Source organism: Macrobrachium rosenbergii, chromosome 8 (assembly GCF_040412425.1).
Source record: "Macrobrachium rosenbergii isolate ZJJX-2024 chromosome 8, ASM4041242v1, whole genome shotgun sequence".
Classification (NCBI taxonomy): Eukaryota; Metazoa; Arthropoda; class Malacostraca; order Decapoda; family Palaemonidae; genus Macrobrachium; species Macrobrachium rosenbergii.
This window is the reverse complement of record NC_089748.1, coordinates 33,974,865-34,002,862: the sequence shown is the minus strand read 5'-3', so window position 1 is coordinate 34,002,862 and position 27,998 is coordinate 33,974,865. Positions and strand designations below refer to the sequence as shown.

Below are 27,998 nucleotides of genomic sequence, written 5' to 3'. Positions count from 1 at the left end.
TTAAAAGAAGGGATGACTAACCTAAAGTAAGAAATAAAAAAAAAACTAGAAAAAACATTTTAAATTACAAAACACTGCATAAAATTTAATAGCGAGGTACCATTACTGAAAAGTGGTAACAACAGTCCTGAAGATAAATAACAACTGAGGACGACAATTCAGATAAAAAAATCTTATAAGCGAAGCAGACGCTAAACGAAAAGAGAAACGAGCGCCAGCTAAAGGATGGGATAACCAACGGGAAGGAAGGAATAGAAATGCACAGAAACAGATGAAAGGTACAAAGAACTGCACCTATAAATCAACCCAAACGTTGAGGTCCTGAGGAACCCAACTCCAGTGATGCGCGGAACTGTGTTGTTAGCGGAGGTACGCGTTGTTGTTTTGGTTGTTCGCATCTGGCCGCAACTTTGTTTTGCGTGGAAGGTTGTTTTTCTGAAAGAAATTGCTGTTGTGTGGTGTAAATCTGACAGGTACTCGTCTTCGTAAGTGTTATAAATCAGCAATGCTAAGCTAAGTCTCCTGGCTTTGATTTTGCTAGGCGCAGGCCTAGGCCTATGTGTCGTTTAGATTGACAGGTCGCCGTCTTCATGGACGTCATGGACGGTACCTAATGACCTTTAATAAGCTTAATTTCTTACCTTGAATGTGCTTCCTCATGGTTGCTTTCGTGTATGATGCTGCACAACAGCATTTAGGCCTATAAACTTTATTTGACGTACTGTATGGGTAGCCTATAGTAGGTCTATGGTATCGGCCTAGTTTGACCTACGCTTTGTATTGAGGGTTTAGTCTAGAACCTCAGTTGCTTCTGAGGGTTTCCTGGGTTTTGACTAGGCCTAGCTTAGGCTTAATTTAAGCTTGGAAGAAGACTAGGCCCAAATTAAACTGCTGCGAGAAGCCTAGGCCTAAGTTTCATTGCTGCAAAAAGATTAGGCCTAAATTAAACAGCTGCGAGAAGTCTAGGCCTAAATTTCATTGCTGCAAAAAGATTAGGCATAGATTAAACAGCTGCAAAAAGACTAAGCCTGAATTAAACTGCTGCAAGAAGCCTAGGCCTAAATTTAATTGCTGCAAAAAGATTAGGCTTAAATTAAACAGATGCAAGAAGACCAAGCCTGAATTAGACTGCTGCGAGAAGACTAGGCCTAAATTTAATTGTTGGAAGAAGACTAGGCCTAAGATCTGTTGCAAGAAGACTAGGCGTAAATTAAACTGTTGCTAGAAGACTAGGCCTAACCTAAACTTTAACTCTTGCTACTGTGCGCTAGTGAAAGATTATCTGTAGTAACCTTGTTCATCATGCCTTTTCATTTATATATTTATTTTAGATATTATAGCCTAGGGTGGCTTGGACTACTGGTATAGGCCTACTGTCACAATGCAAGAATCGTTTCAGGTTCTTTCAAACTCTAAACAACAATGTTTCAACACCAGCAATTGAAATATGGGAAATGGATATAAAAAGAAACTCTCACAACACTACAACACATTTATTCACAACCTAACACTAAACAAAATCAATTTGAGCTGCTATAGGTCAGGGGAACAGGTTGCAAAATAAATCTGAGCACTTATATATGGCGGAACAGGTGAGTCATCCTTTCGTGGCTGGGATTTCAGCCGAGGGGATGATGCTGGCATGATGACCTCGGGCTTGAAGACGTCACAGAAGGGCGTCTGGGAATCCAGCAAAGATGCTGCTGGTACGATGACCGCGGGCTCGTAGACGTCACAGAAGGATGTCTGAGATGAGGCAGCAAATGCTGTTTTCTTCAAGAATCTGGAGATTGTGCAAATGGAGGGCAGGAAGGGCTGAAGACTCGTCCTCGCTACGGGCTACTTCACGTTGTCACAGGCAGGAAGGGCTGGCTGCTTCACCTCGTCTCGAACATGGAGGGCTTAGGGACTTCTCATCACAAGCAGGAAGGGCTGGTCTTGTAGCCCCAGGCCAATGACCTGTCTTCCTGTCCTTGCCTGGGAGACCTGGTCTATGCTAAAATGCTTGCAGATTTTAAACTTATATCTTTGAATAACTTTCTTTCAAGCACATAGCCACTTAAGATAGCTCAAAGAATGCCCACTGTTCCCAGCCCTTGCCTGTAGGGTAAAACTGCAGACTACTACAATGCCCCTCCAGTCTGTAACTACCAGTTTAGGTGCAAAATGGGCATTTTGTTTAACACCAGCCCTTTGGCGATGAATGTAATAACATAGCCTAAACACAAGGCAGTAAATATAGTCAACATAGCCTGCAGTAAGAAACAAGCGTTTTTGGATCATAGATACAAAAAATAGTGAAATATGGGGCTGCACATAACCTCACCCTTTCCTAACCTAACCTAACTCAGGCAGCATGTCCTTCTGAACCTGTCAGAGGGCACTTTGTCGCTGTGTCCTCACTGTGCTTTCACAGGGTGATGTGTTTCACAAGAGCCACAGCCCTAACTTGTCACAGGTGGCCATTTATCACAGAGCATCCCTAAATGTTAAGTTGATGTATGCCCAATTATTTAAAATCATCATCAGTTTAAAATTACCAATAAAATTGCATTTTATGCTCCCTGAATTATCTTAACGTTGTCCTCAAAAGCATAAAACAGTAATCTCTTGAAACAGCAGCATTTCAGTGGTAGTGTTTCGTGCCTTAATCTGTTCTAACAGAATCCACTGGCTCCTTTTTGCCTGCATTAGAGTGTAAATTACATTTTTCAGTTGACTGCTGTTGGTGATATGCCGTGGGCTTCTAAATAGTTAATGAAAATGTCACTAACCAAATTAATTTTCTTTATAAACTTGAAATAATCTTAACTGCAGCTACTGTACAGCATATTTCTTCAATGACAGATGTTGTGCTGTACAACAATAATTTCTGATTGAAGCTTGCTGCATTCACTGTTTCAAATAATATAAAGATGTTTGGTTGTATATGTCACATGATATCTGAAACAGAGAGGAATTTTATAACTCGGGGGAGGAAAAGTTAGGTGTCCTTATGTGTGAATGACATTTGTTCTCCACAGAGCCTGCTCAAAGAATGTGTACAAGTAATTGAACGGATGGGTATGTCAGCAAACATTTGAATCTTCACAAAATATGTATTATTATTATTATTATTATTATTATTATTATTATTATTATTATTATTATTCAGAAGATGAACCCAATTCGTATGGAACAAGCCTATAGAGGCCATTAACTTGAAATTCAAGCTTCCAAAGAATATTATGGTGTTCATTAGGAATTAAGAGAAGGTAAATTAAAATACAGAAAGAAGAGATATTAAAGTTAATATTGGGAATAAATCATCCATGTTATTAACTTTTCCAAGTGGTGCTTTGGGGTTCAAAACAATGAGTTTAATTTTAGTTACAGTATTTATCTGTAGTATGTAGTCTAAAACCTCCAACTTATATTGGTTGAAACTGCATGACGGTGATACCATTATATTCCAATAATAATACCATTGTATATCCTAACTTTACCTTTTCTAGCCTTGAATAACCTAACTTAGGGGATGGGGTCCTGCTTAATATGGGGCAGCTTCCTCTCCATGAACCTTGCCCTGCCTTCCTCCATTTCAGTAATGGTATATTTATGATAGGTTTCATTAGGTTTTTTTTTGTGTTGAACATGTCAAAAAGTTTCACTATTAAAATAAAAAGGAAAATCCAATATCCAGCTCTGTCGGTTTTGAAATTAGTACCAAATTTAACTTTGGCTAAAAAGTTAGTCTAGCCTTTTACACCTGTTTTGACATAATAAACTTGCCCATAATTCTTCATGCTGCCATAGGCTAGTATATGTTAAGGTCAGTTTAGTTTGCATAGGTTACTTTCAGATTGGAATTCCAGTAGCAGTGCACATAATGAAATTTCTGATAGATTTTAATGTTACCTTTTTAATATTAGAATTTGATGTTATTCTTATGACTTTAATATTCATTTCTGTTTTAAATTAGAGTGGTGAAAGGCTAACAAAGCATTTTGTATCAGAAATTAAAGCAAGTATTCCAAATACTGTTTGTCCCCTTTAAGAAAATGTCATGTTTTCCAGGGATGAATGATTGTAAAATTGAGTGAGTTACAAATACCGATAGATATCACATTTAATTTTCTTCCATGTGTAGTACTTTTAGCCAGTTTCTCAATTAGTTTAACATCCTTTAATGAGAACTAGTGTTTCAGTGTCAAAGATTATTTTGCAGTGCTAGTAGATCGACCCATTGTCTTCTGATGGATGTTTTTCTTGGTTTTTGTTTTAGGAATTCTGACTTGATTCTTGGGACTGCAATCATGGCAACTGAGAGCCGCAAAGATTCCACCCTAGAGCATAGATCCAAGAGGCATTTGGATGATAGCGATGACGATGATAGCAGTAAGTCATTATGTTACTGTATGACATTAGTTTTATTTTTAAATCTTACAGAATTGAAGTAGACTTGGGTTAAATGTACCCACTTAGATTACAAGTCTTACTGACATAACCAGTTTTTTGTTTTTTACTGTAATGCAATGAGATGCTTTATAAATACTCTGTGATAATGAAGTGTTTGATAAAAAAAAATTTGTTTTTAAACACAAACCCGTCAGTTTAAAAGAGCCTGTCTGTATGGTCAGTATCCCAAATGACAGGTTGTATAAGGACCTTAGTGCCACCAGTGAAAGCTAGTTATTCCCCTATGTTGTCATGAGAGTAAAGATCCCAAGAGGAGGACCCTCTGCCAAAAATGATGAGTTTATGATATGTTCCACGGGGCTACAAACCTATACTTTCATTAATGGAGATTCTCGCTCCAGGCTCACTTTAGCTGTCATTGACTCAACAAGAAAACCCTTATTGCCTAAACCTGTGGCCTCTCACAACTTCAGGCAGTCTAGCTCATCCATTGTGTTTTCAACCATTAGTGCGTGTGGTTGCCATTGACTGTCTCCCGTTTCGTTGCTGAGATTTCCTTTTGTGTGCTCCATGTGTGCGAGATTTTTGTAGTGTGCCTTGTTTTCCTTGCTTGCTGTGCTTGCAAGGTCCTCCCAGTGGCCAAATATCACTCTTGCTGTTCAGTGTGTTGCATTTTATGAGGGCAAGGGGTCGTTTCAGTGCTTTTCCTTTGCCTGTGGTGTGCGAGCCACATGGTTGACCTCTCTTTGATAGTATTGTGCATCCTGTGCAAGCCCATTGTGTGAGATGGCTACCATGGAGGATACTAAGCCAGAATTTAGCCACTGCAGGGAAAGAGAAACCATGCAAGAAGTTGATGACCTCCTTAGTGGTTGATCCATATTGTGTGCATCTCGCACAAGGAGAAGAGTGCACAAGAAACAATAGGTGTGACAAGTATGTAGACTGGTAGGAGTCGCACTGGGCCCTTCGTGAGAAGAGAAGACGAAAGAAGACAGCTACGTCTTGTAGGGAGGTTACAGTGAGCCCTTTGCCAGTTCTTCTTTCCATCCCAGCTGCCCCCTAGGCCCCCTCCTCTTGCTGCACCTTCTGCAGCTGCTTCTCTTCCTCCTTCGTCAGGAAGTTTTCAACCCCCACTTGGAGAGAACTCAGCATGTGCTCAATTACAGGACCAATCAGGCCAGTTTCCTTCAATCGGAGACAGCCAGCCAGCTTCCACTCCTCATTCTGGGCAACGGAATGAAGATTTCATTTCTCTGAATATTTCTAAAGAATAATTGTTTTTTATTTTGGTCAGTGTTCAAGCTCAACCAGCGGCAGTTGTACTGCTTGGCATCAGTGAAATTCCTACCATCTCATCAAGTCAGTGGGGCTGGAAAAAGCCAGACAGGCAGTTGTGGAAGAGCCAGATATGTGATGACCACTATGCAGCAACCAAGCAAAACAAGAGATGTTTGGTGGCAATCCCTTTGGAGGAAGATATGAGTTTTTTTCATTGTCGAGCAGATTGTCAAGCAGTCACTGGAATTAGTATTTCTCTGTATAGAAGAGAGAAAAATACATCTTGTTCAGCATTTGATGGTCATAGATGAGGATGGTGTTTGTAGCACTCATGCTAGGTGCTGTTTTTAGTTATGACATTACGACATCACCCCTGTCCATGCAGGACACAGATTATAGCTTGAGGGTAATTACTCAACCTGGAGTTCTTTGGGAAGCTGTAGCATGAAATGATGGAGTCCTTGGGTTAAAACCACAAAACTAAAAGTTACACAGTCCTGGAGGAGAGGTAAACAAGAGTGGTGTAATACAGTAAACCTCCCTGTATTCGCGGTGTCACGATTCACAGACTCACCTATTTACAGATTTCTCTGTGGAACGTATATACACATTATTTGCGGAAAATTCGCCCATTTGCACTATTTGTCACTGAGAAATATTCACTAATTACTGTCTTTTCATATTTTCATAACTAAATGTACTTTTTATGATAAAACTATAAAAATACTCAGGTATAAACATTTTTAGAGGGTTTTTTTGTGTTTGAACTATTAAAATAGGCAGTTCTAAGTGTTTTTAGAGGGGTTTTAAGTATTCGCGGATTTTAGCTATTTGCGGGGCCTGTGGTACACATCCCCCTGCGAATATGGGGGTTTTACTGTAATAGGAACGAGGAACATCAAGAGGAATTCCAAACTAAGGACAATACTGAAAGATATTTCAGATGAATGTTTATTATTTTCAGGATGGGGGGAAGTGTTCTGCAGGGCCTCTAAGCCAATCTTAGAGCAACATTGTATTTTCCATGAAGTCAGTAAACAGTGAAGGACGTTTTTCCGCTTTTTGTTTTATGTTAATGGTTTTTAGCCATGGATGCGTGATTGTCAGCATAAAATCAATCACTTTTGAAATATCTTACTTTTTTATATATAACAGGTGCTTGGACTTAGAGTCAGTCTTTTGAGATGTGTCACATTTTATTGATTGTAGTTTCATAATAGTATGAGAGTATCATACATATGTTTAGGCTACAAGGATTTTGCAGGAAAGAACCTATGTGCAGGCCACTGACCTAGTACCAACTGAATGGAAGGTTCCATTCCAACATAAATGACAGAAGAACTTAGGAATCATTTTCATTATTATAAATAAACATAAGAATCATTTTCTTTGTTATAAATAACTGTATGTCTCATGCAAAGATGTAGCTTGTGCAATCCATGTGAATGCTTAAAAACTGAAAACCAGTTGACTGTCCTTCCATCCGTATGGACTGGTCCGCTGTTCAGTTGTGCAGTTATAATTAACGCACGAGTTAAGTAAGTGGTTTGTGTCTGTGAATCAAATTGATTAAACATTTACAATATTTTATAACCTCTCAGGTCAAAGAGTGTGAATAATGCAACGTTGGAATAAAGTTAGTTCTTTGTAGCTCAGTATTACCATAGTCATGGTAAATTCTTGTTGTTTTTTAAGTACTTTTATCATAAGCTATATCGGATAATACATTGAAAGATTCCATAATATACCTTTGATATCTTTTAAAGATGATTCAGGCAAGCCATCCAAACGAGAGATTTTGAAAAGAGACATGGAAGGAGAGAAGGATCAAACTAGCAGAGATGAGGATGACCTCACAATCACGAAGGATAGATCTGCACCAGAGGGCCATGGTGAGTAGTCATAGTTTACTGCCTTTTCATTAAGGTTGCACGTTAATAAATGAGTACTCTGCAGGTAGGAGAAAAGAGCAGTAACTTTCTTGGTCACACAAAACGGTTAATGTGTTTGTGCCACTTAAAACCCACCAAAATCTGGGAAACCTGCGCCTAATGCTAAACCTAACTCAGAAATTATCAGGAATAATCACCATATTCTTCTCTTAACAAAATGGAATATTGGTACTGTACTTGCATACACTTTGGTGTCGCTGACAGCGAGAAAACCAAAATAGCTGATCTTTCTGCTGTCACTGTTAAGCTTGCATAGATGTTAGTAATAAGTGAGTGGATGTGAAAGCAGAGTCAAGAACATTTAAATTTCTGTCCGGTAACACAAGGGAAGATTTTTAGACCATCATGAGATAGTTCTATGGAACAAAGCTAGTTGTAGATGAGATTTTAACATTATGTGGCATCTTCCCTATCTACCATTTATTGCTAATGTAAATAAACTTAATGGAGAGTAAAGAGAAACATTGGAAAGGGCTGTCTTTTAAATTTGCAAGAGACAGTGATTTGTGCACATTAGCACAGAAAAACAGAGGTTGAACTGGATTGTCACCTGAGAACAGATGGGTGTCTTCTCCCCCTTGCCTTGTACGACATAGAAGCGCAAGTCTTTTCCTTTGATGTCATTAATATTTATCATAAAAACTATTTTTATTTGTGCTGCTTCACCCATATGTTATTAACCTCCTGTGTTTCAGCATTGGATTAAGCATGGTTAATCCTCGGCCAGATCATTTTATCGTTCTCAAAATGAATTTCGCACGTTACACCATGTCCATTTTGATCTTTACTAATGAGCCTACTTTGTGTCTGCAGCACTTTTGTCTTCTCTTGACCTTCTTTAAAATATTTTTTTCTCTTCTTGTCTACGTGTACCTGTGTGTGGTACATACTCAGAACACAGTCATTACATTAAATGCTCACTTCTGTCTCATCTTCCATCATTTAATCTTACCAGAACAACTAATCCAAAACTGAATCAATTACACCCTCTCTTACTTTATATTAGTATTTGTATTACAGTTGCTTGTCATTTTGAAAGAAGCCAATGTATTTAGCTTTCACCCCAGCTGCACGTAGTTTGAAACCTGCAAGTAATTAACATTAGAACTTGGTATTTATAGATTAATTACCATCAAGAGCTAGTTATTTGTAATGCTGCTTGTGAGAGAAGTAATTATAATGTAATGCGTTCCTATACTAATAATTGTTGACAGTTGTGAAAATGAGCGCCGCATCTGCACTGACTCGCTTGGTAACATCCTGTCAACTGCTGTCACATTTGTTTTTCTTCCAGGTTCCACAGTGGCCTCCTTTTACAACAACTTGGAAAACAAAGGTCTGCAAGAAAGAAAACAAAGTCGGATATTCTTCATGAGAAACTCAAACAACTGGATTAAGAGCTACATTATAAGCCATTGTCTTGAACTTATAAGAGACAGACAGGTGGATGATTATCCAATAGTTGCACTAGATCTGGGATGTGGCAAGGGAGGAGACCTGCGCAAATGGCAAAAGGTACACAAGACGTCTGATTAGTGTTCTTGCCTTCATTTGTATGAGTGCTACTGACGAGTCCTAAACAGTGTGTGCTATTAGGATTATAAGTAAATTTTCCAGTTGCATAGTAGAGAACTGCCCTGGAAGAAAGATTAGTTCATTAGACTTAGTATAATAAAACTTGTAAGTATTCTATTTTATATGAGATTGGTTGGGTTATTTTTATGTATGTAGTGGTGTTCTTCCTCTTATCGTACGGATGTTGTCATGTTCATGTTCTTCATTGATCGTTTTGAGTTTTTCTATTGTGTTTCATGTTCAGATGTCTGCAGCATTCCAGGATCTTTATATTGACAAAATTAAAAGTTGTTTGTTTTTTGGCATTAGTAAGGATTAAGATCATCTCTAAAAGAGTTCTATTTAGTTATCTTTAATTTTATTTTGGTAAAGGACTACAGAGTCAGCATTCTTATTCTAACGAGTTACTACATTGCCCCAGTAGTATTTGGTTTTTATTGCCCTTATTTTAAAACTGTAGAACAGTATGTGTAGTCATATTTTAAATGTTATGTCAGATTGAGGCTGTTATACTACTTTTAAAAGCATTACGACTTCTTTCTTAAAAGTTCTTGCCTTATTTTTAGTCGTTTATAATGAAATCCAGATTAACTGAAATCATGGTCATACCAGATTATACATGTTAACGTCATCCCTGTAATACAAATGTTTGAGCAAAGTCTACAGTAAATCAGAACAGAGTTAATGTGGTGTTCCGGAAATCTTTGATATCCTACCGGAGGGAGCCATGCAGTACCATCTTCTGAGTACTTTTAGCCTAATTAATAAGTAGTGAGAATATTGGTAGCAGGTTCTCAAATGTTTATCCTTGGGGCTAAGTTTAGCTTTCAACCAGTAAATAAACTTTGCTGTGGGATATGCTTGCGTGTTTGTGTGCAACAACGTGCAAGGAACCATCGCTAAACATTTGGTTGATATTCTGTATGTTTGATCTTTTATCTATATGAAAAGATTCCTTTTCCAAAGTCTTGATTCAACTGTCTTCTGAAAGCTTCATAACCATTTTTTATTATTTCCGGCTATACTATTAGTAAAATTTAGTTTTGTATATCATCATTAATATAATATAGAAATTTTGTATACAAATGGTGTGTTTATATTTCCATTTTGACTCTCTCTCTCTCTCTCTCTCTCTCTCTCTCTCTCTCTCTCTCTCTCTCTCTCTCTCTCTCTCTCTCTCTCTCTCTCTCTCTCTCTCTCTCAGTTATGCAATCACTTCATATATTTGTCTTTTGTTCTTTTGTCTACTTCTTATTTGTAGGTACATTTATTGTCAATCAGTTTCACATCTCAAAGAATTTCTTTCTCAGTATATAATTTTCTTTTGTTATAGAATAGTAGACTTTGTCTAACTATTGTATCTGAAATTTTAGTGTATATTTTTATCTATTTACACTTGATCAAAAGTTTCTTTTCTCGAAAGAATTTCTAATACCAGCTGTTGTGTGGTGCTCTAGGAACATTGTATAAAACACTGTTTATCATAAAAACTACAGTTGTAGACTTTAACTATGGCAGTTATATTGTATTTGAAGTTTAAATATATATTTTAGTGTATATTTTTAATCCATTTACTACTTGATACAAAAGGTAATTTTTATCCACATATTACTTCATTAAATAGTCTTTTTTACCCACATATTACTTGAAATTAATAGGTAATTTTACCCACGTTAACAGACGTTAGCGGTTAATTTTTATCTACCAATTGCTTGATATTAAATGTAGTTACTGCCATTTCAGGGTAATATTCGCCATCTGATTTGCGCAGATATAGCAGAGACATCTGTTGAGCAGTGCAGAGAAAGATACGAAGTAACAAGAAACAAAGGGTTTTCAGCAGAATTTATTGTTGCAGATTGCACAAAGGTACTAAGGTAATTTTAGTTATAAATAGGTAATTTATATGTTTGGAGGTAACAAAGTTGAAAAGCTCTGTGGTGAAAAGTAAAAAGTTGAGTTATTTGTCGTCAGCTTGCAAATATTCGTGTGCACTCTTTAAGTACAGTCATACCCCGAACTTAAGCGAGGTTAGGTTCTAACCCCTTGCTCAAGGTGAATTTTCACATAAGTTTGGCATGGTCTTTAAAAATGCTGATAAATGTTTATTTCTAGAGTTTAAGTACTAAATAGGACCCTAATCATGCTCCCAAAGTATTAAGCTAACTTTTAAATGAAACCAAAGTTAGTGTAATTTTATTTAAAATTTAGCTTATTACCCTTAAAAAAGAAACAAATGGTTGACATAAAAACTGAGTGCTGCACAGTTTCATAATAGCGTATTTACAGTAGGTGTGTGCATATACTAATGTTACCTCTAATTCATGGGATGCTATTTTCTTTTTCACTTAGTAAAAGCTGTTTTCTTTGTGTCGCTAGGTAAACTTCATGCGTCACAGTCATAACAAAGGTACAATTCAATAAAATAATGAAAACATGTACATAATGTTCATAGAAGGTAAAACAGTACAGGTAAAATTCAATCAATTTAAAATTATATACTGTACAGGTAATGACGTACAGAGAAATGATAAGTTGTAAAAATATGTTTGAGTGCTAACTACGAATGAGAGAGAGAGAGAGATACATATACTATAATACAGTAACTGTACTGCTTTTGTATCATATTTATGCGCAAATATATAAATATAAAATTTCCATTCTGATTTTACACCTAAAAACACAAAAACACACAAAATAGTATCTCAAAAATTACCCGCACTTTCTGCAGGGGTATCATCTTTGAAAAGTGCAGTAACTTTGCGAATGGGCATCACACCTTGTAAAAGTACACCAACTGAACATGCTGTAATTACATGCACGTACAGATTGCACCAGCACTTTTCTCCAAGGTTAACAAAGTAATTTTCAAAGAATGACACTTATACAACGCTTAGTTACTTCTCTGATATTACATTAATGAATTCATTAAAAAACGAGCACGACTGAACAACCTCATCTCGAGGTCATGCAAAGTCCTGGTGACAAAGACTTTGCAAATGGACATAATACTTGTATGGTATTTAGGTACAAAAATATAAATATAAATTTTCTATATCGATTTTACAGTTAAAAGCATGAATACTTATAAATGTACTTTCAAACATTAAACAAGCATTTTCTGCAGGGGTATCATCTTTGAAAAGTGCAGTAACTTTGCAAATGGGTGTCACATCTTGTAAAAGTACACTAACTAAATGTGCTGAAATTACCTTTGCATCATATTTATGCATGTACAAAAATAAAAAGTAATACATTTTTTCTTACAGATTTTACATAACAGCATGAAAAAACTTATAAATTACTTCAAAAATTAAATATAACCACTTCTGCCAGGTTTCTCAAGAATTTCGCGTCTGTGAAAAAATCACGTATGCCAGTTAGGTTCCAGTGAAAAGTTCATGTGTGTGTGAATTCGTGCAACTTGAATCGTGTAAGATCGAGGTATTACTGTATATGTTTCTGGATTAACATAAGTTAACTCGAGCTTGCTGGGCATTGATTAAAAAAGTAAATAAAGGCAAAAGGATTATCATGAATTGCACTAAATTTTCATCCTCCATTTATGAAATTTCTACATAATTCAAGGTAACAGGTTATGAAATAAAGGTGCAGCAGTATGCACCAGCATTCAGCAACAGAAATGTCTAATCTTTGAACAGTTCATGTTTCAAATTACCCTCCAAACCTGCAGGCTGTAGTAGCTCCAAAACAAGTTAGATTATGCCTTCTTTAATAATGATACAGTAATGGAAAGTCTTAAACTGCAGGTCAAGTCTCCATTGTGGCCAGGTATATCCAAAGATAGCCTTTCATATATTATCACACTTGCAAAAAAATGAGCCTTTCATATGTCATCACACTTGCCAAAAAATGAGAGGTGGTAACTTTACAAGATCACTGGTTAGCGAGTAATTTCTAAAAAAATGGGTTTTCCCAAGGTTAGGAAATAATTGAGATGGTTTGGACATATGATGAGAAGGGATAAGGAATAGTTGGTCAGAAAAGTAGATATGAAGAGTAAACAGTGAAAAGACCCATAGGAAAATCCAGGAAATTGTGGAAAAATGGAATAGATGAAGACCTAGACTTATCAAGGGTTCAGAAAGAAAGAATTCAGGACTTTCGAGGTGAAGAAAACCCGTAATGAGAAAAGTTGATGTAAAATCATTGATTGTGGATCAAGAGGTATGCATGCATCAACTGTTATGCTTATAGCAAATCCACGTCTGTCTTCAAGGTTTTGGAAGTTTGTTTCCTGGGGAATTTGACTTGGCAAATAAAGGCTAATTGTGATTGATAGATTCATATGAAAACATTAGCTTTATGTTGTAAAATAGTCATTTGTTCACGACACTTACCTGACAGATATATATATAGCTGTATTCTCCGAAAGGGACCGACAGAAATTCAAAACTTACGGCACACGAGATGGGCCAGGTGGTTAGTACCCATTCCGCGCGCTGGGAGGCGGGTATCAGGAACCATTCCATTTTCTATTCAGATTTTCTCTGTCGCCGGTATTGTCAACACCTGTTGTCAATACCTCCGCTGTTGGATTTCGTAAACTTTTTCCACTAAGTATTCTGATTGTCTTTTGGTTTTGACTTTGGCTTTGTGGATAGGCATACGCTTCTTTGGACTGTTTTGATTTTGGTTTTGGCTTTTCCTTGAACGAGATGTCTGGATCTAGTTCTGCTAGTTTCAGGGTGTGTGTTGTTAAGGAGTGTAAGGTGAGGCTACAAAGCTTGGTAGACCCTCACACAGTATGCATGAGATGTAGAGGGCATGTCTGTATGTTGGATGATCGCTGCAAGGAGTGTGAATCGTTGCCTGATTCTGATTGGAAGGCGTGACGATTCTTACGTTCATAAGCTAGAGCGTGATCGTGTAAGAGGTCTTCCTCCAGGAGTGTGTCGGTAGGTGGGAGTCAGGGTATTAATTTATCTCCTGTTAACCCTACTAATGCTTCTCCTTTCCTGTAGAGTCGCCTTCTAACCCTGTGATTGCGTCTGCGAAGGTAATGCCCTTGCGCAGATTTTGAACTCCATTCGTACCTTGAGTCTAAGGTGTTGGCGATCGAAAGTGCAGTGAAGTGTAGTGATCCCCCAGTGTTGTGGAGGGGGCGTCAGATCGGCCCTATAATGCCTCTAGGCCTGACCTCTGCCGAACTCCCAGGACTTAGGGAATGGGCATGTCGAAAAGCCGCCAAGAGGGTTACGGGGACCCCACCGATCTGGCGTCCCTTCGGCAGGCCTTGTTGACGTCTCCCAGGCTGCCAAGGATCGTGCTCGCGCACGTATCCTTAAGGATTGTTTTTCGTCCTCCGAGCGTCCTCTCCCACTTAAGGGGTCACGTTCTCGGTTGGACTCTCGTCCTTTCAAGAGGAGCCGCGTTGAAGAGGACGCTTCTTCTCCTCTTTCTCGTGCCTTAGAATCTTCTCCCGACTGGCTGCGAGATTTGCCGCCGCAGAAGAGGACCAGGATTTCTTCGGAGGAGGGCGTTGCTGAACGCCCCAGCCGCACCAAGAAGAGAGCCCTGTCGCTCTTGGTAGAAGGAGGAGGACGTCTCCTTCCCCTCTTCTTCTCATAAGAGCAGCCCTTCTCTGAGAGGGCTTCTCTCCTTCTTCAGCGTCTTATCCAAGATATGCAGCGGCAGTTAGCTTCCCTTCTCGCTGCTGGGAGAAGGAACCTCGTGGCGCCGCAAGGATTTGTCGCTGCCAGTTAAAAGATCTAAGAGGTCTCCCTCTCCTTCTCTTCGTTCATCTCTCCCCTGCGGCTTCTCGTGGTCGCCCTCATCGTTCTGCGGATCATCAGCTCTCCTTGCCCGTCGTGACTCGCTGGTTGATCAGGGCGCTCTCTTGCAGCTAGGCTTGCCGCTAGTAAGTTCGCGCCAAAACGCTCTTCTTGCCTCTCCTCCTGCTTCGCTCTCATTTTGGCGTTCGCAGGGCGCCCCCAGGGCGCTTCGTTATTCCCGTTCCCTGCATGATGCTCTTCAGGACTCTCGTCAAGAAGCTCGGCGGCTCGCTTCGTCGGGACTCTCGTCAGGGCGCTTCGGCAGCTTGTAAGACAGGGCGCTCTTCAGGGCCTTCGGCTGCTTTCGAAGCAGGGCGCTCGTCAGGGCGCTCATCAGGGCGCTCGTCAGGACGCTCCTCAGGGCGCTCGTCAGGGCGCTGCAGGACGCTCCTGTACGAGTTGTTCCGGAATTTTCTGCTGCTTCTTCCCACGAGAAGAGGTCTCTGGGACAGGTGGACCCAAGGTCTTTGTTTCTCTCTAGCCCCGGAAGACTCTCCTGTCGCTCCTGTCGAAGAGGCGGATTTGTCTCAGGAGTCGGACTCTGCAGAACAAGAGCCCCCTCTTTCGTCTTTCTCCGACTACCGGATTTTGGCTAGCATGCTTAAGGAGCTTTTTCCTGATAAATTTCAGCCTTCTGCTCCTCTTTCCCCTCCTTCAGTTAGCTTCTTGAAGGTGAGGAAATCGCCCGGCTTCCTACAAATGAAGACTTCTCTGGCTACAAGAAAAGCTCTCAAGAGGGTCAATGCGTGGATGGAAGATAGGAAGTCTCAAGGGAAATCTTCCTTCGCTCTCCCCCCGTCTAGATTGTGCGGGAAAGCTGGAATGTGGTATGAGGCGGGAGAGAAATTGGCTCTAGAGTTCCTTCTTCCTCTCAAGGTGATTTTCACGAGCCTCGTGGATGCGTCAAGGAGGTCTCTTCTTTCTTCGGCTAAGGTGTCTTGGACTCTTTCTGAGACCGACCACCATCTGAAAGGCCTCTTCAAGTCGATGGAGGTTTTTAACTTTCTGGACTGGTGCTTGGGGCCTTGGACTTAGGGACTCGTAGTCCGGACTCTATTTCTCTGGGGAGCTGTCCAGTGTACTGTCGGTGCATGGACAAGGCCGTCAGGGATGGCGCTGATGAACTGGCTTCTCATTTTGGTACAACCCTCCTAAAGAAGAGGGCTTTGTACTGCAATTTCGCTGCAAGTCAGTTTCTCCTGTTCAGAGGGCTGAGTTACTGTTTGCCCCTCTTTCTAGCCATCTCTTCCCCAGCCGCTTGTCAAGGATCTCGCCTCCAGCCTTAAGGAGAAGGCTACTCAGGATCTCCTTGCTCAGTCTTCCAGACGTCCTAGTGTCCCTTCTACGTCTTAAGGACTTCCCCCAAGAAGAGACAGAAGCCCTTTAAGTGGGAGATCTTCCTCCTCTAGACCCTTTTCGCGAGGAAGAGGTCTCTCCAGAGGCAGAGCCCCTTCTTCCCAAAGGGGCAAAAGTGACTTTCTCACCTCCAGACACCAGTAGGAGCCAGGCTTCTCCTGTTTTCGGAAGCCTGGAAAGTAAGAGGGGCGGATTCCTGGTCCTCAATGTAATCAAAAAGGTTACAGGATCCGTTCCTCGAAAACCCCTGTCCTCTACTCCCAGAGATCTGTCGCCTTCTTACCGACCGGGAAAAAGCAACAGATCCTTTTAGATCTGCTGGAAGAAATGATTCAGAAGAGCAATAGAGCGAGTCCTGGATCTGGAGTCTCAGGTTTTACAATCGTCTCTTCCTGGTTCCAAAACAGTCAGGGGGTGGAGACCAGTCCTGGACGTCAGCAGACTGAACAACTTTGTCGTCAAAGAGAAGTTCAAAATGGAGCGCCCCAGTCGGTTATCAATGCACTGCGACCAGGCGATTGGATGGTCTCTCTCGACCTTCAGGACGCGTATTTTCATGTCCCCATTCATCCTCAATCGAAAGTTTTTGAGGTTTGTCCTGAAGGGAAGAGTGTACCAGTTCAGAGCTCTCTGTTTGGTCTGGTAGTACAGCACCTATGGTATTCACAGTCCTGATGAGGAGCGTTGCCCGGTGGCTTCATCTTGCGGGAGTAAGGATTTCGCTCTATCTGGCGACTGGCTCATCCGAGCCACATCGGAACAAAAAGGTGTCTGGAGGACTTGCATTCAACTTTGGAACTGACAAAGTCCTGGGACTTCTTGTGAATTTAGAAAAAGTCGCATCTGATCCCCTCTCAGTCCATTCTTTATCTGGGGATTCGGATGGATTCAGCGGGTTTCGAGCCTTTCCATCCCAGGAACGTCAGCAGCACTGCTTAGTAAAAGTTTCGGCCTTCCTGGGAAAGAAACATGCTCGGTGAGGAATGGATGAGTCTGCTGGGGACCATTTCATCACTGGAGAAGTTTGTTTCCCTGGGGAGGTTGCATCTCAGACCCCTACAGTTCTTTCTTGCGGACAACTGGAAGAACAAGGAGGACTTAGACGAGTCTCTCAGGATCTCTCTCTCTGTCAAGGACCATCTTCGGTGGTGGCTCGATCCTGTAAAGTTGGCAGAAGGGGTCTCTCTCTATCTTCAGAGCCCCGACCTAGTGTTGTTTTCCGGCGCGTCCATGTCGGGATGGGGGCAACACTAGGGGAGGAAGTGTCAGGCACCTGGAAAGGGGAACAGGTGTCCCTGGCACATAAATCTCAAAAAGAACTGAAAGCGATTTTCCTGGCTCTTCAGTTCTTCCAGGATCAAGTTGCAGGTCGGGTGATTCAAGTCAACTCCACAACACCACAGCCTGGCGTACCTCAAGAAACAGGGAGGTACTCATTCTCGGTCCCTGTTCTTGATCGCCAAGGAGATCCTGCTATGGGCACATTCTCACCAGGTGACGATTCTCACTCGTTTTGTAGCAGGGGTCGAGAATGTTCCGCGCCCGACCTTCTCAGTCGACAACATCAGCTTCTGCCAACAGAATGGACTCTGAGCGCAGAAGTGTGTCAGGATCTTTGGAAACTTTGGGGACGTCCCCTAGTGGACGTTTTCGCACTTCAAGGACCACAAGGCTGCCCCTTTACTGCTCTCCTGTTCTCGACCCGGGAGCCCTAGCAATAGATGCCTTTCTCTGGGACTGGAAGGGTCTAGATCTGTCGCCTTTCCCCATTCAAGATTCTGGGGAAGTCGTCAGAAAGTTTGTAACCTCAGAAGGGACAAGAATGACTTTAATCGCTCCTTTTTGGCCTTCAGCAGAATGGTTCCCAGAGGTCATGTCTCTCGTGGTGGACTATCCAAGAACGCTTCCTTTGAGAACAGATCTTCTCAAACAACCCCACTTCTGAGAGGTACCACAAAAACCTTCCCGCTCTGAGTCTAACTGCATACAGACTATCGAGAAGTTGCTCAGAGCGAGAGGTTTTTTCTAGACCAGTGGCTAAGGCGATCGCTAACGCCAGGAGAGCCTCTTCCAGCGCAGTGTACCAGTCCAAGTGGATCATTTTCAGGAGGTGGTGTAAACTTAAAATTTCCTCCACCACGACCTCTCTTTCCCAGATAGCGGACTTCCTTTATATCTGAGAAAGGATTTGAACCTGGCAGTCCCTACCATCAAAGGCTATAGGAGTATGCTGTCAAGCGGTCTTCAGGCATAGAGGCCTGAACTTATCGGACAATAAAGACCTTCATGATCTTCTTAGGTCTTTTGAGACGTCTAAGGTAGCCTCCCTAAGTTACCTTCGTTGGAATTTAGATGTAGTTCTTAAATTCCTGATGTCGAAGAGTTTGAACCTTTAAATTCTGCTTCCTTCAGAGATGTAACAAAGAAAGCTATTTTCCTAACTGCTCTGGCGGCGGTGAAGAGAGTTAGTGAACTTCAGCGTTCAGCAAGATTATAGGTTTCAGAGGTCCTGATGCTGTCTGTTCTTTGAGCCCTATTTTTTTCTTGCTAAGAATGAGAACCCGTCTTCCCCCTTGGCCCAGGTCCTTCGAAATTAAGGGCTTGACGGACATCACTGGACAAGAACCTGAGAGAACCCTGTGTCCTGTCAGGGCTCTAAAATTTTATTTGCAGAGGACCCAGAATTGTAGAGGTCCTTCTAGCAATCTCTGGTGCTCCGTTAAGAGGCCTGATATACCTCTCTCGAAAAATGCCCTGGCGTTCTTTCTCTGAAAGCACCATCATAGACGCCCATTCCAGTGTGCTAGGCGAAGACTTGAGAACTTTGAAGGTTAAGGCTCACGGTGAGAGCCATTGCTACCTCAGTGGCCTTCCAGAAAAACCAGTCTCTCAATGACATTCTGGGTGCCACTTTTTGGCGGAGTAATTCGGTCTTTGCTTCTCATTATCTCACAGAAGTGAAGACGTCCTATGAGAATTGCTGTGCGCTGGGGCCTTACGTTTCAAAATGCGATCTTGGGAACAGAAAGCGACTCTCATCCTCTCCTTTAGTTTTGTTTGGTGTGTTTTTAATATTTTTGTTTTGTTTTTTTATGGTCGTTGGGTCTCCACCAGTGGTGGTCGCCCCAGTCCTTAGTTTATGTTAATCTTTTTGACGTAACTAGGCTTGGTCAGGTGGTTGTTAGTTTGTCGCTTACCCTCATAGTAAGGTCATATGGTCTAGTCACATTGTGGTCTCGCCCCGTTGACAGATCATCTAGATTCCACCAGCTCTATAGGTCTCTACCTCGCTGGAGTTTTCTAGTAAAGCAGAAGCAGGCTTGGGTGACAGTAATCACGAAGTCAGCAATGCTAACAGGTAAGGAACCAAGGCGTCAATCGCCTACATAGTTTGTTTCCTAAATCCTATTCTGTCTCTTCCCACCTCCAATGGTGGGATTCAGCTATATATATCTGTCAGGTAAGTGTCGTGAACAAAATGATATTTTTATGATAAAATAAAGTTTGTTCATACTTACCTAAACAGATATATATAATCATAGTACCCGCCCTCCTCCCCTCAGGAGACAGTAGTTCTAGTTTCTAGAAAATCTGAATAGAAAATGGGAATGGTTCCTGATACCCGCCTCCCAGCGGCGGGAATGGGTACTAACCACCTGGCCCATCTGCGTGTGCCGTAAGTTTTAATTTCTGTCGGTCCCTTTCGGAGAATACAGCTATATATATATCTGCCAGGTAAGTATGAACAAACTTTATTTTATCATAAAAATATCATTTTCTTAAAAAATCCCACAGTTGTACATTATGAGGGAAAACAAGGTTTCTAATGTAAATGAGAATTCTGTTTGTTCACTGTAATTATTGTGTATTCTCTCTTTCATTTTAGACCAGGATAAAAAATTTGATGAAGAATCCAGAGAAAAAGATTGATCTTGTGTCATGTCAGTTTGCATTTCACTATTGCTTTGAAAGTCTTCAGCAAGCTGAAACAATGATACGGAATATCTCTGAGAATTTGAAGAGAGGAGGATACTTCTGTGCAACTCTTCCAAATGCCTATGAAATAATGTGAGTATGGCATTCGCTGCTTCTTTCTAGTTATTAGTTTATGTTCCTGTTAAACACAAACCCTTATGTGTACCAATGCTTAAGTCCACCTTGCTCAGTTACCTGATTGTGCATTGACTTCTTGGCAGCTCACAGTCTTTCTCAGACTTTCATTTTTCATCCTTAGTACATCATTTTATCCATTTTCCAATCAGTTCTTTTTCCACATGGGATGTATATTGGTGTTTTAGCAGTTTTGTTAGTAGCTGTACTGAAATTTTCAAAATTACAACATCAGGCTTATGAACTTCTATTACAATTTATGTGGCCAGAAGTAGAATCAGTTATTCAGTTCTTATGAGAATGGCAACATAGTCTTTTTCTTTAATATATTCATTGGTGCTTGTGTGTAAGTCATAACATCATGGACTTATGAAAAAAAATTATTAACAGGTCAAGGCTGAAGAAAAGTGATGGCCAAAGTTTTGGAAATGAAGTATACCGAATTGTCTTCCCAGATGACAGACCTGAGACTCCACCATTATTTGGTGATAGATATAATTTTTTCCTAGAAGGGGTTGTGGACTGTCCTGAGTTCTTGGTTCACCCTGGAACTTTTGAAAAGTAAGTATATTTTGTAAAACCAAGCCACTACTGAAATACATGGAAAATGTTGAAAAACATCAGTTCCAAAATTTTCCCCCAAATTTATGCTGTGAAATTTCTTTGTCATTTGTCTGTATTGAACTGAAACCAGTAGTTGATGTGTTTTTAGAAATGAAAAATAAATAGTAATATTTTATTGATTTTTCAGACTTGCCAACAAGTGGGGCCTCCAGTTAGTATGGAAAAGAAGTTTTGCAACTGTTTATAATGATGCCCTTAAAGACAGTGAAGCACAGAGGTTGCTCTCAGTAATGCATGCACTTGAGGTAGGCAGATCATCTTTGCTGAAAATTTTCTTACGTTTCATACTTTATTGTATTGAAGACTTCAATTTCCCCCCCCCTCTTTAACAAAATGGTTGCTTTTTTCTTTTCATATATGGTTGTATTAACTCTAGTATTGACATAATAGCACTTAAATGATAGTTTTAGATTAGTGGTTACAGATAGGCAAAGGTTTGCCAACCTTCTTCCCCTCAGCTCCAACATTCAAGTCCCCCTCCAGAAAGGATAAGAAACCCTCTTTAAACCAGAGTTGTAATATTTTACAACTGGGATCATTTGAGTACACCCTCCAGGAAATAGGATGACCCTGGAGATACCATAAATCTATAGTGCACAGTACCAACATTTTTAAAGTAAAAGTGTGGATAACGTGCGTTTCCCCTTGAACACACTTCCAGTGGTATACACTGAGACTGGAAAGAATATTTGCAAAATGTTTTGCAGTACCAAAAATAATGAACGTGTCTAGAAAAATCTTTGCACATTGATGATCTTATGATCTCGCCTCTCTGAGACCAACTGGTTCTTAACAAAAACAAGCAATTGGGCTGTAATGACTGACGAGAGGTGACAAACAAAGGAGGGAGGAGCGGAACAATACCAAAAGTGACCTTAATATTAATTTAATTTATTTACAATAAGTAATATACATATTTACAAATGAGCCAAGGTTTTGGAAAATAGAAACGTAAAGCAAATATGACCAATACCAATACAAACAATCAAATTACATGATTCCACATACGTTACTTTAAATCCAACAATTCTCAATAAAAATAAAAAATAAATATTGTCCAGCAGCAGCACCACACAAACAAAAATGAAATATTAATAAATCCCTAAATAAATGATGTCCGGCAGCAGCACCACACAAGTACAAAATTGAAATAATCATTACATAAACACTTTCAGAGCCATACTTGCTCATTAACTACAATTACACGAGCCACTCGCTCAATAATATACAACCACAACTCAGAGCGTTTTGCTCAACACTATAATAAGAGCCTTTTGCTCTACTCAGTACAAGAGAGCCTTTTGCTCAACAAAATATTAAGAGCCTTGTGCCCTACTCAATATACCATAACTCCACCAGAGCCTTTTGCTCCACCATCAGTAATAGTCACTAAAAACAAGGTCTGGTCACGACCACAACAAGGTGATCCTCAGAAAACTGCGGTTGCTGCTATCACCAACAAGTTGATCCTCAAAACCTGTGGTTGCTGCTGTCACCCACAAGGTGATCCTCAGAAAACTGCTGCTACTGTGTTCTCGACGGAACATTGTCGAGAACCTGCCATTCTGCTTTCCAAAACCTGACTGAAACCAACTTAAAAGGGAAAAAGCTTAATGTGAAATTGTCATTTTGCCAAATTCGTTGAATCAGCAGTACATCAGAGAGTTCTTGAACATATTGGGAAAACCACTTTCTGTCAGAAAATCAATCGCCAAAATGCATTCTTCTGAAGAATATTTGAGAATGGTAAATACACTAAATTAAAGCTGCTTGGAAATGTACAGTAAAATATTACTAGTTCTCAGTGTACATTTGATACAGCAGCACATGGGCTTGTCACCCTGCACTTTGTATGGTAGAAGTCATTGTGAAGGTTAGCCTACATGCTACAACCCACTATCTGGGTTTAAGGATGGGATTCAGTGCTAGCAAGCTGAACTTCAACACCCCACCCACATAAATTTTCTCCCCCCTCGGTAAGGGGGTCAGTGCACCTTATGTGGTGCACTTTAGGTATCACTTTGGGTTCTTTGCAGCGTCCCTTCAGCCCCTAGCTGCAGCCTCTTTCATTCCTTTTACTGTACCTCTGTTCTTATTATCTTTCTTCCATCTTAATTTCCACCCTCTCCTAACAATTGTTTCATAGTGCAACCGTGAGGTTGTCCTCCTCTTACCCTTTAAACCTCCTTTACTCTCACTTTCCTTCCAGCACTGAATGACCTCAAGGTCCCAGTGCATGGCCTAAAATTATATTCCAATTCCTAGTGTACAGTACAGCATTAATATAGAGAGAGAGAAAAAGTATATGTGCCCTACCTATATGGTACTATGTTTCTAAAGCATACATACAGCACTGTAGTTTATTTTTTTATTTACCATGTATGTTATTAAATTTATAAAACAATGCCAGTTATAAAATATTATAATTTAAAAAAACACTCGCTTTATGTGAAAAATATGCTAATACACATCCACTTCCACCTATATCGTTTTCTCACTGACTCGGTGATATTGAACAACGATGATGAAAATGATGGCGCAGCACAAGCATACTGTTGCTGTTTTGCTGTCCATTTATTACACTTACGCATGGAGATACACACTCACAACAAGCAAATATTTAAATCTGTGCAGCATTGTTATCATGTATTCCGTAAGTGGAGGTGGAGTCATCAGGATCTTCACCCACTATCATGTACTGTATTCCATAAGCAGAGGTGGGTCATCAGGGATCTTCACCCACTATCATGTATTCCATAAGCAGAGGTGGGTCATCAGGGATCTTCACCCACTATCATGTATTCATGTATTCTATAAGTGGAGGTGGGTCATCAGGATCTTCACCCACTTAGTCGGTACTTTGCATTAGATGTAGGAGAAAGAGTGGCTGATCTTGGAACTTCAGTGATGGCAGGGATGGAAGGGTGGAGGGTGTGGAAGAAGCCAGGATTATGACCTTCGCGAAATACATCTTGATTTCCATTTGACCTTTTTGCCGTCTCATTTTCTTAGAAATTGATTTATATGGTAAAATTACTTCTGCCCTGACATTTCCTTCACTTTTAAGGCATTTATCAACAGGTCAGTATTAAAAATAGTATACTAGAGCAGTGAACTTGACTCGATCCCTCAACAATATAATGTAACGTAAACTTGTTCTCTTTTTCTTCATCTTCATCTCATATAGCATCCGTTTGTGTTAACGCCATCATGTCACCTGTTAACTTGGTTGAATTGATAAAAATTAAATCTTGAGTTTCCCCAAGATACATACCTTGAATTCCTTTCCAACCCACATTTTTTACCATAGTTTCTTTCATTGTTTCTTTGATAGGCTCCATGCGAAGTCATTGACTTGGTAACTTTCATGACTTTTTTGTTTATTTATGGCATTAGCACTTGTATCAAGTTTCCACGTCTTCATTACATTTTCTTTTTAGTGGTCACTTTCCATAACCTTAACAGTTCTCTGCTCAGAAAACCAAGTGTAAACGACCTCCTCTTGAAATTATCAAGCTAACCTTTGCTGGCTTTGAATTTTGCAGATCCTTTGTCATTGCTCAGTTTTAAAGAATTTATAATTTTGGATGGTTTAACCCTCTAACATGCTAATATTTGCAGGTTTTGCTGTCACCTCATTTGAATACCAGTAGGTAGGAAACTTCAATTTGAGAAGTGGGAACTCTGTAAAATCATAGGAAAAATTTTTTTTTTTTTTTTCCAGGTTATGCCCCTAAATTTTGTCACCTTAATTTGTCAGTGTCCTACGTATACTGTACTGGCAGATATAGTATTTATGTTACAATATCTTATTAGCTTAAAGGTGTACTGTATTTGGATTAATGAGGTTAAAGGATGGTTTTATTTCTAGCCAAATTGATCCTGGTTGAATTATCAAATACCCATAGTTCATATCTTAGGATATTTCAATTTTCAATGATGAATGACCCTCGATAGGTGGAAAAATCATGAAAGTGTTGTATCTAGATTTATTGTCACACCAGAGTTTCATTTTTTTTAAAATTAAATTTTTAACTTTGAGGCAAACTTTTAAGTTAGCAGCTTAATTAAATTAACATTTTATTTGCCAAAATGTTTACAGGTATATCCCACAAGAGAACAGGCAACTGACACAGATGGAGAATACAGTCATGCACAGCAGTATCTTAACAACAGTAGTGGAGCTCCCTCAATTAGAACACTCTCCAAGTCAGAATGGGAGGCGATTTGTAAGTAAAATGTAGTGCGTCTTGCACATTTTTTGAGACTTTAATTATTTTTATTGCTGATACAGCAGTTAGCTGTGTTGTTTAAACACCTCGAGATTTATACTGATGAACACTTGAGTAAAAAGATTGAATTTTATATCGATAAGAAAATGGTTTTCCACCTGTAACCCATGGTATTAGATGAGGGTGGCAACAAGGTATGGAAGTAAAGAATAAGAGATCTCTCTTTTAATTTGCCTTCCTAGACAGAAAATAAAAATTTGTGAAAGTTTGTGGAATATATTCTCTTTACTCTGAATACAGTTTACAATTGGCTAACTATTTAAATGTGAAACATTTAAATTCAAAGTTTTTAGAATGGTTGTTAATTGGTCCTGAAACACAGTACAGTATTAGGATCATCCTCCAAGATAGTAAGGTAGTTGGTCTCGGTTCAGAACAAGTATTAGTTTTCTCTTGCTGCTTGGCGTATTTGTTGATTTTCCCATTGCCCCTTCTTGAGCTGAAATATTTAGTCTTTTCCAACTGCCCTTCTTGGGCTTGGGCTTGGGCTTGACTGCCAGATCTTGCCAACTCTAAAAGCAATTGGGTTTGTACCAATAAGGTATCTTAGTTCAGTTGTGCAGCAGTTCAAATCAATCTCAGTAATGGCTCGTCCAATCAGATTTATGCTTAACCTATGTAAGCAGTTTATTTTGTCTTTATAGCTATTAAGTGTTATTTGATAATGGTTTATGCATAAAGTGAATGATTAAAGATGATTTTCTTAGATACTTAACATCTTATGAAAACCAGTTGGTGTATTTCCCCCTCCCCCCTCATTTAGCTATTGTATTCAAGTATAGCTCAGTTCTTGAAGTCTTAACTATTTTTATTTTCATTCATTTGGCTTTTATATATAAGTTTAGCTCAGTTCTCAAATTCAGTAAGGCATTAACTAAAAGGGGTTCCTCCCTCTGAATGGTCTTAGCATCCAACTCCATTGCACTAGGCAATGGTCTGCATGCCCAAGTGGCGTATAATGGACATTTGAAAGATGACTAGACTTTTATAAAAAGCAAGACCATCTGGAAGGATACCTTGGTCAGAGCTTTCCCATGGCATTATGGCAGAGGTGAACTTGCTGATCTGTGGATCAACCAGTTCCCTCACAACCAGGAAAGCTATCATCAGGCAGTGCTCTCACTACATTTTCATGGGTGGAGATTAACCAGCAACGCCTCTACAAGAGAGGATTTTCTTGGTGAACAGCGAGAGAAGTCTGGTACCCTCCACACCTCGGCAACTGAGAAGGAAAGTTGGTTTGTCGCAGACTTCTTAGTCTTCCTACATTGACACAGGGCCTGTTTCTCTCGGCATTAAAGGGTAACAGGCAGTGCTTGCTGAGTGTTCCACCTACAAGGCATATAGACCTGTCCACTTCCTGGAAATGCCAGTGTTCATGAAGAGTTTTGAACAGTTGTGCTCTCCTTAAGAGGTCAGGCCCCCTCCGAAGCCTCAGGACAGCCCTACAAGAACCCATCTCAAACATTGGACAGGGATCTTACCCTGAAGATGGTCATCCTTCTTCCTTCCATTCCATGCCTTGGCCAAGAGAGAGAATGAGTTATACAAGTTGTCATACCTTATCAGGCTCTCAGAAGGGTCGTGGTCTCTCGTCCTCTTTTTATCCCACAATTCATGGCTTGGACATAAATGGCCTTTGTTAGCAACCTGCTGAGTACAGTAGGTTATCTCCAAAAACCTACGTGTTCCCCCAGTAGTGAAGGACCTGCCAGCCAGCTCACAGCTTAAGGGGCACTGTGTCCTCTCTCTCTTGCCTTCTGGAAGGGCTTCTCGGTCCAACAGGTAACAAGGGCAGCAGTGGATTAGATTGGGCATTCCCTCTTCCTCATCCCTACATGGATACCATGCTTGTTTTAGTCAGTAGACAACTAGTCCAGCAGTAGTTTGTATACTTAAGAAAAATATAATTACTTTAAATTTGGCATTTCATAATGGATAATTTTATTATATAAACTTTTAAATCAACTAAGATTTTTTAAGTACGGTAGTCACAATACTATTCAATAAATTGTGCTCTCTGATTTATGGCAATGAATTATAAATGCTGGAATGTATAATTAGGGGGCTAGTGAGAGCACCCTCAGTTTTTTCTTTTTTTGCAGCTTCAGACACCAGTATTTACGTAAGTTTTGTAGAGATATTATTGCAAAACAAATTTATAATTTCATTTAGCTCTGTATGATAAAACTATTAAATAATGACATTCAGCAGTTTTGTTATTCCTTAGTTTTTCTTTCAGGTCTCTATCAAGCTTGCGTGTTTAGGAAAACTTCAGACTGTAAGCCTGTCTAGTGGTAAGATTAATTTACGAAATACATTCGTATCTGCATACTCACCAGGATAATAGGTATATTACACTAATCAAACATTTGTTTCATTTTGGAAGTAAACATTTCTTTTGTATGTATGTTTTTTCACCAAATTTTCAAATCGTTATGAGAATGATGCTCACAAAAAAGATCTACCGAAAGGTACATGTACAATGTATTCAATATTAAACGGGGTTTGTGACTTAATATTTTTGAGTATAAAAGTCACATCAGTAACAAAAGTCGATAGTGCATTTACACTAAAAACAGGTAAAAGAAAAAAAAATAAGAATAGTATTAGGA

At 39.8% G+C, this 27,998-nt stretch overlaps 1 protein-coding gene across 3 annotated transcripts; it reads left to right on the top strand.

Annotated features, from left to right (window-relative positions):
* Positions 1–101: 101 nt before the first annotated feature.
* Rnmt (RNA guanine-7 methyltransferase) lies at positions 102–27,789 on the top strand. 3 transcript variants are annotated; one of them, XM_067107398.1, is made up of 10 exons: positions 102–369; positions 4,265–4,377; positions 7,446–7,571; positions 8,926–9,146; positions 10,950–11,075; positions 20,244–20,425; positions 20,858–21,028; positions 21,219–21,336; positions 25,194–25,320; positions 27,626–27,789. In XM_067107398.1, the coding sequence occupies exons 2-10, from the start codon at positions 4,296–4,298 to the stop codon at positions 27,676–27,678; spliced, it is 1,206 nt and encodes a 401-aa protein (XP_066963499.1). In that variant the 5' UTR covers positions 102–369; positions 4,265–4,295; the 3' UTR covers positions 27,679–27,789. The 3 variants fall into 3 exon arrangements, with proteins under 3 accessions (XP_066963499.1, XP_066963498.1, XP_066963497.1); XM_067107397.1 differs by having other exon boundaries at positions 321–473; XM_067107396.1 differs by having other exon boundaries at positions 328–485.
* The last annotated feature ends 209 nt before the right edge of the window (positions 27,790–27,998 follow it).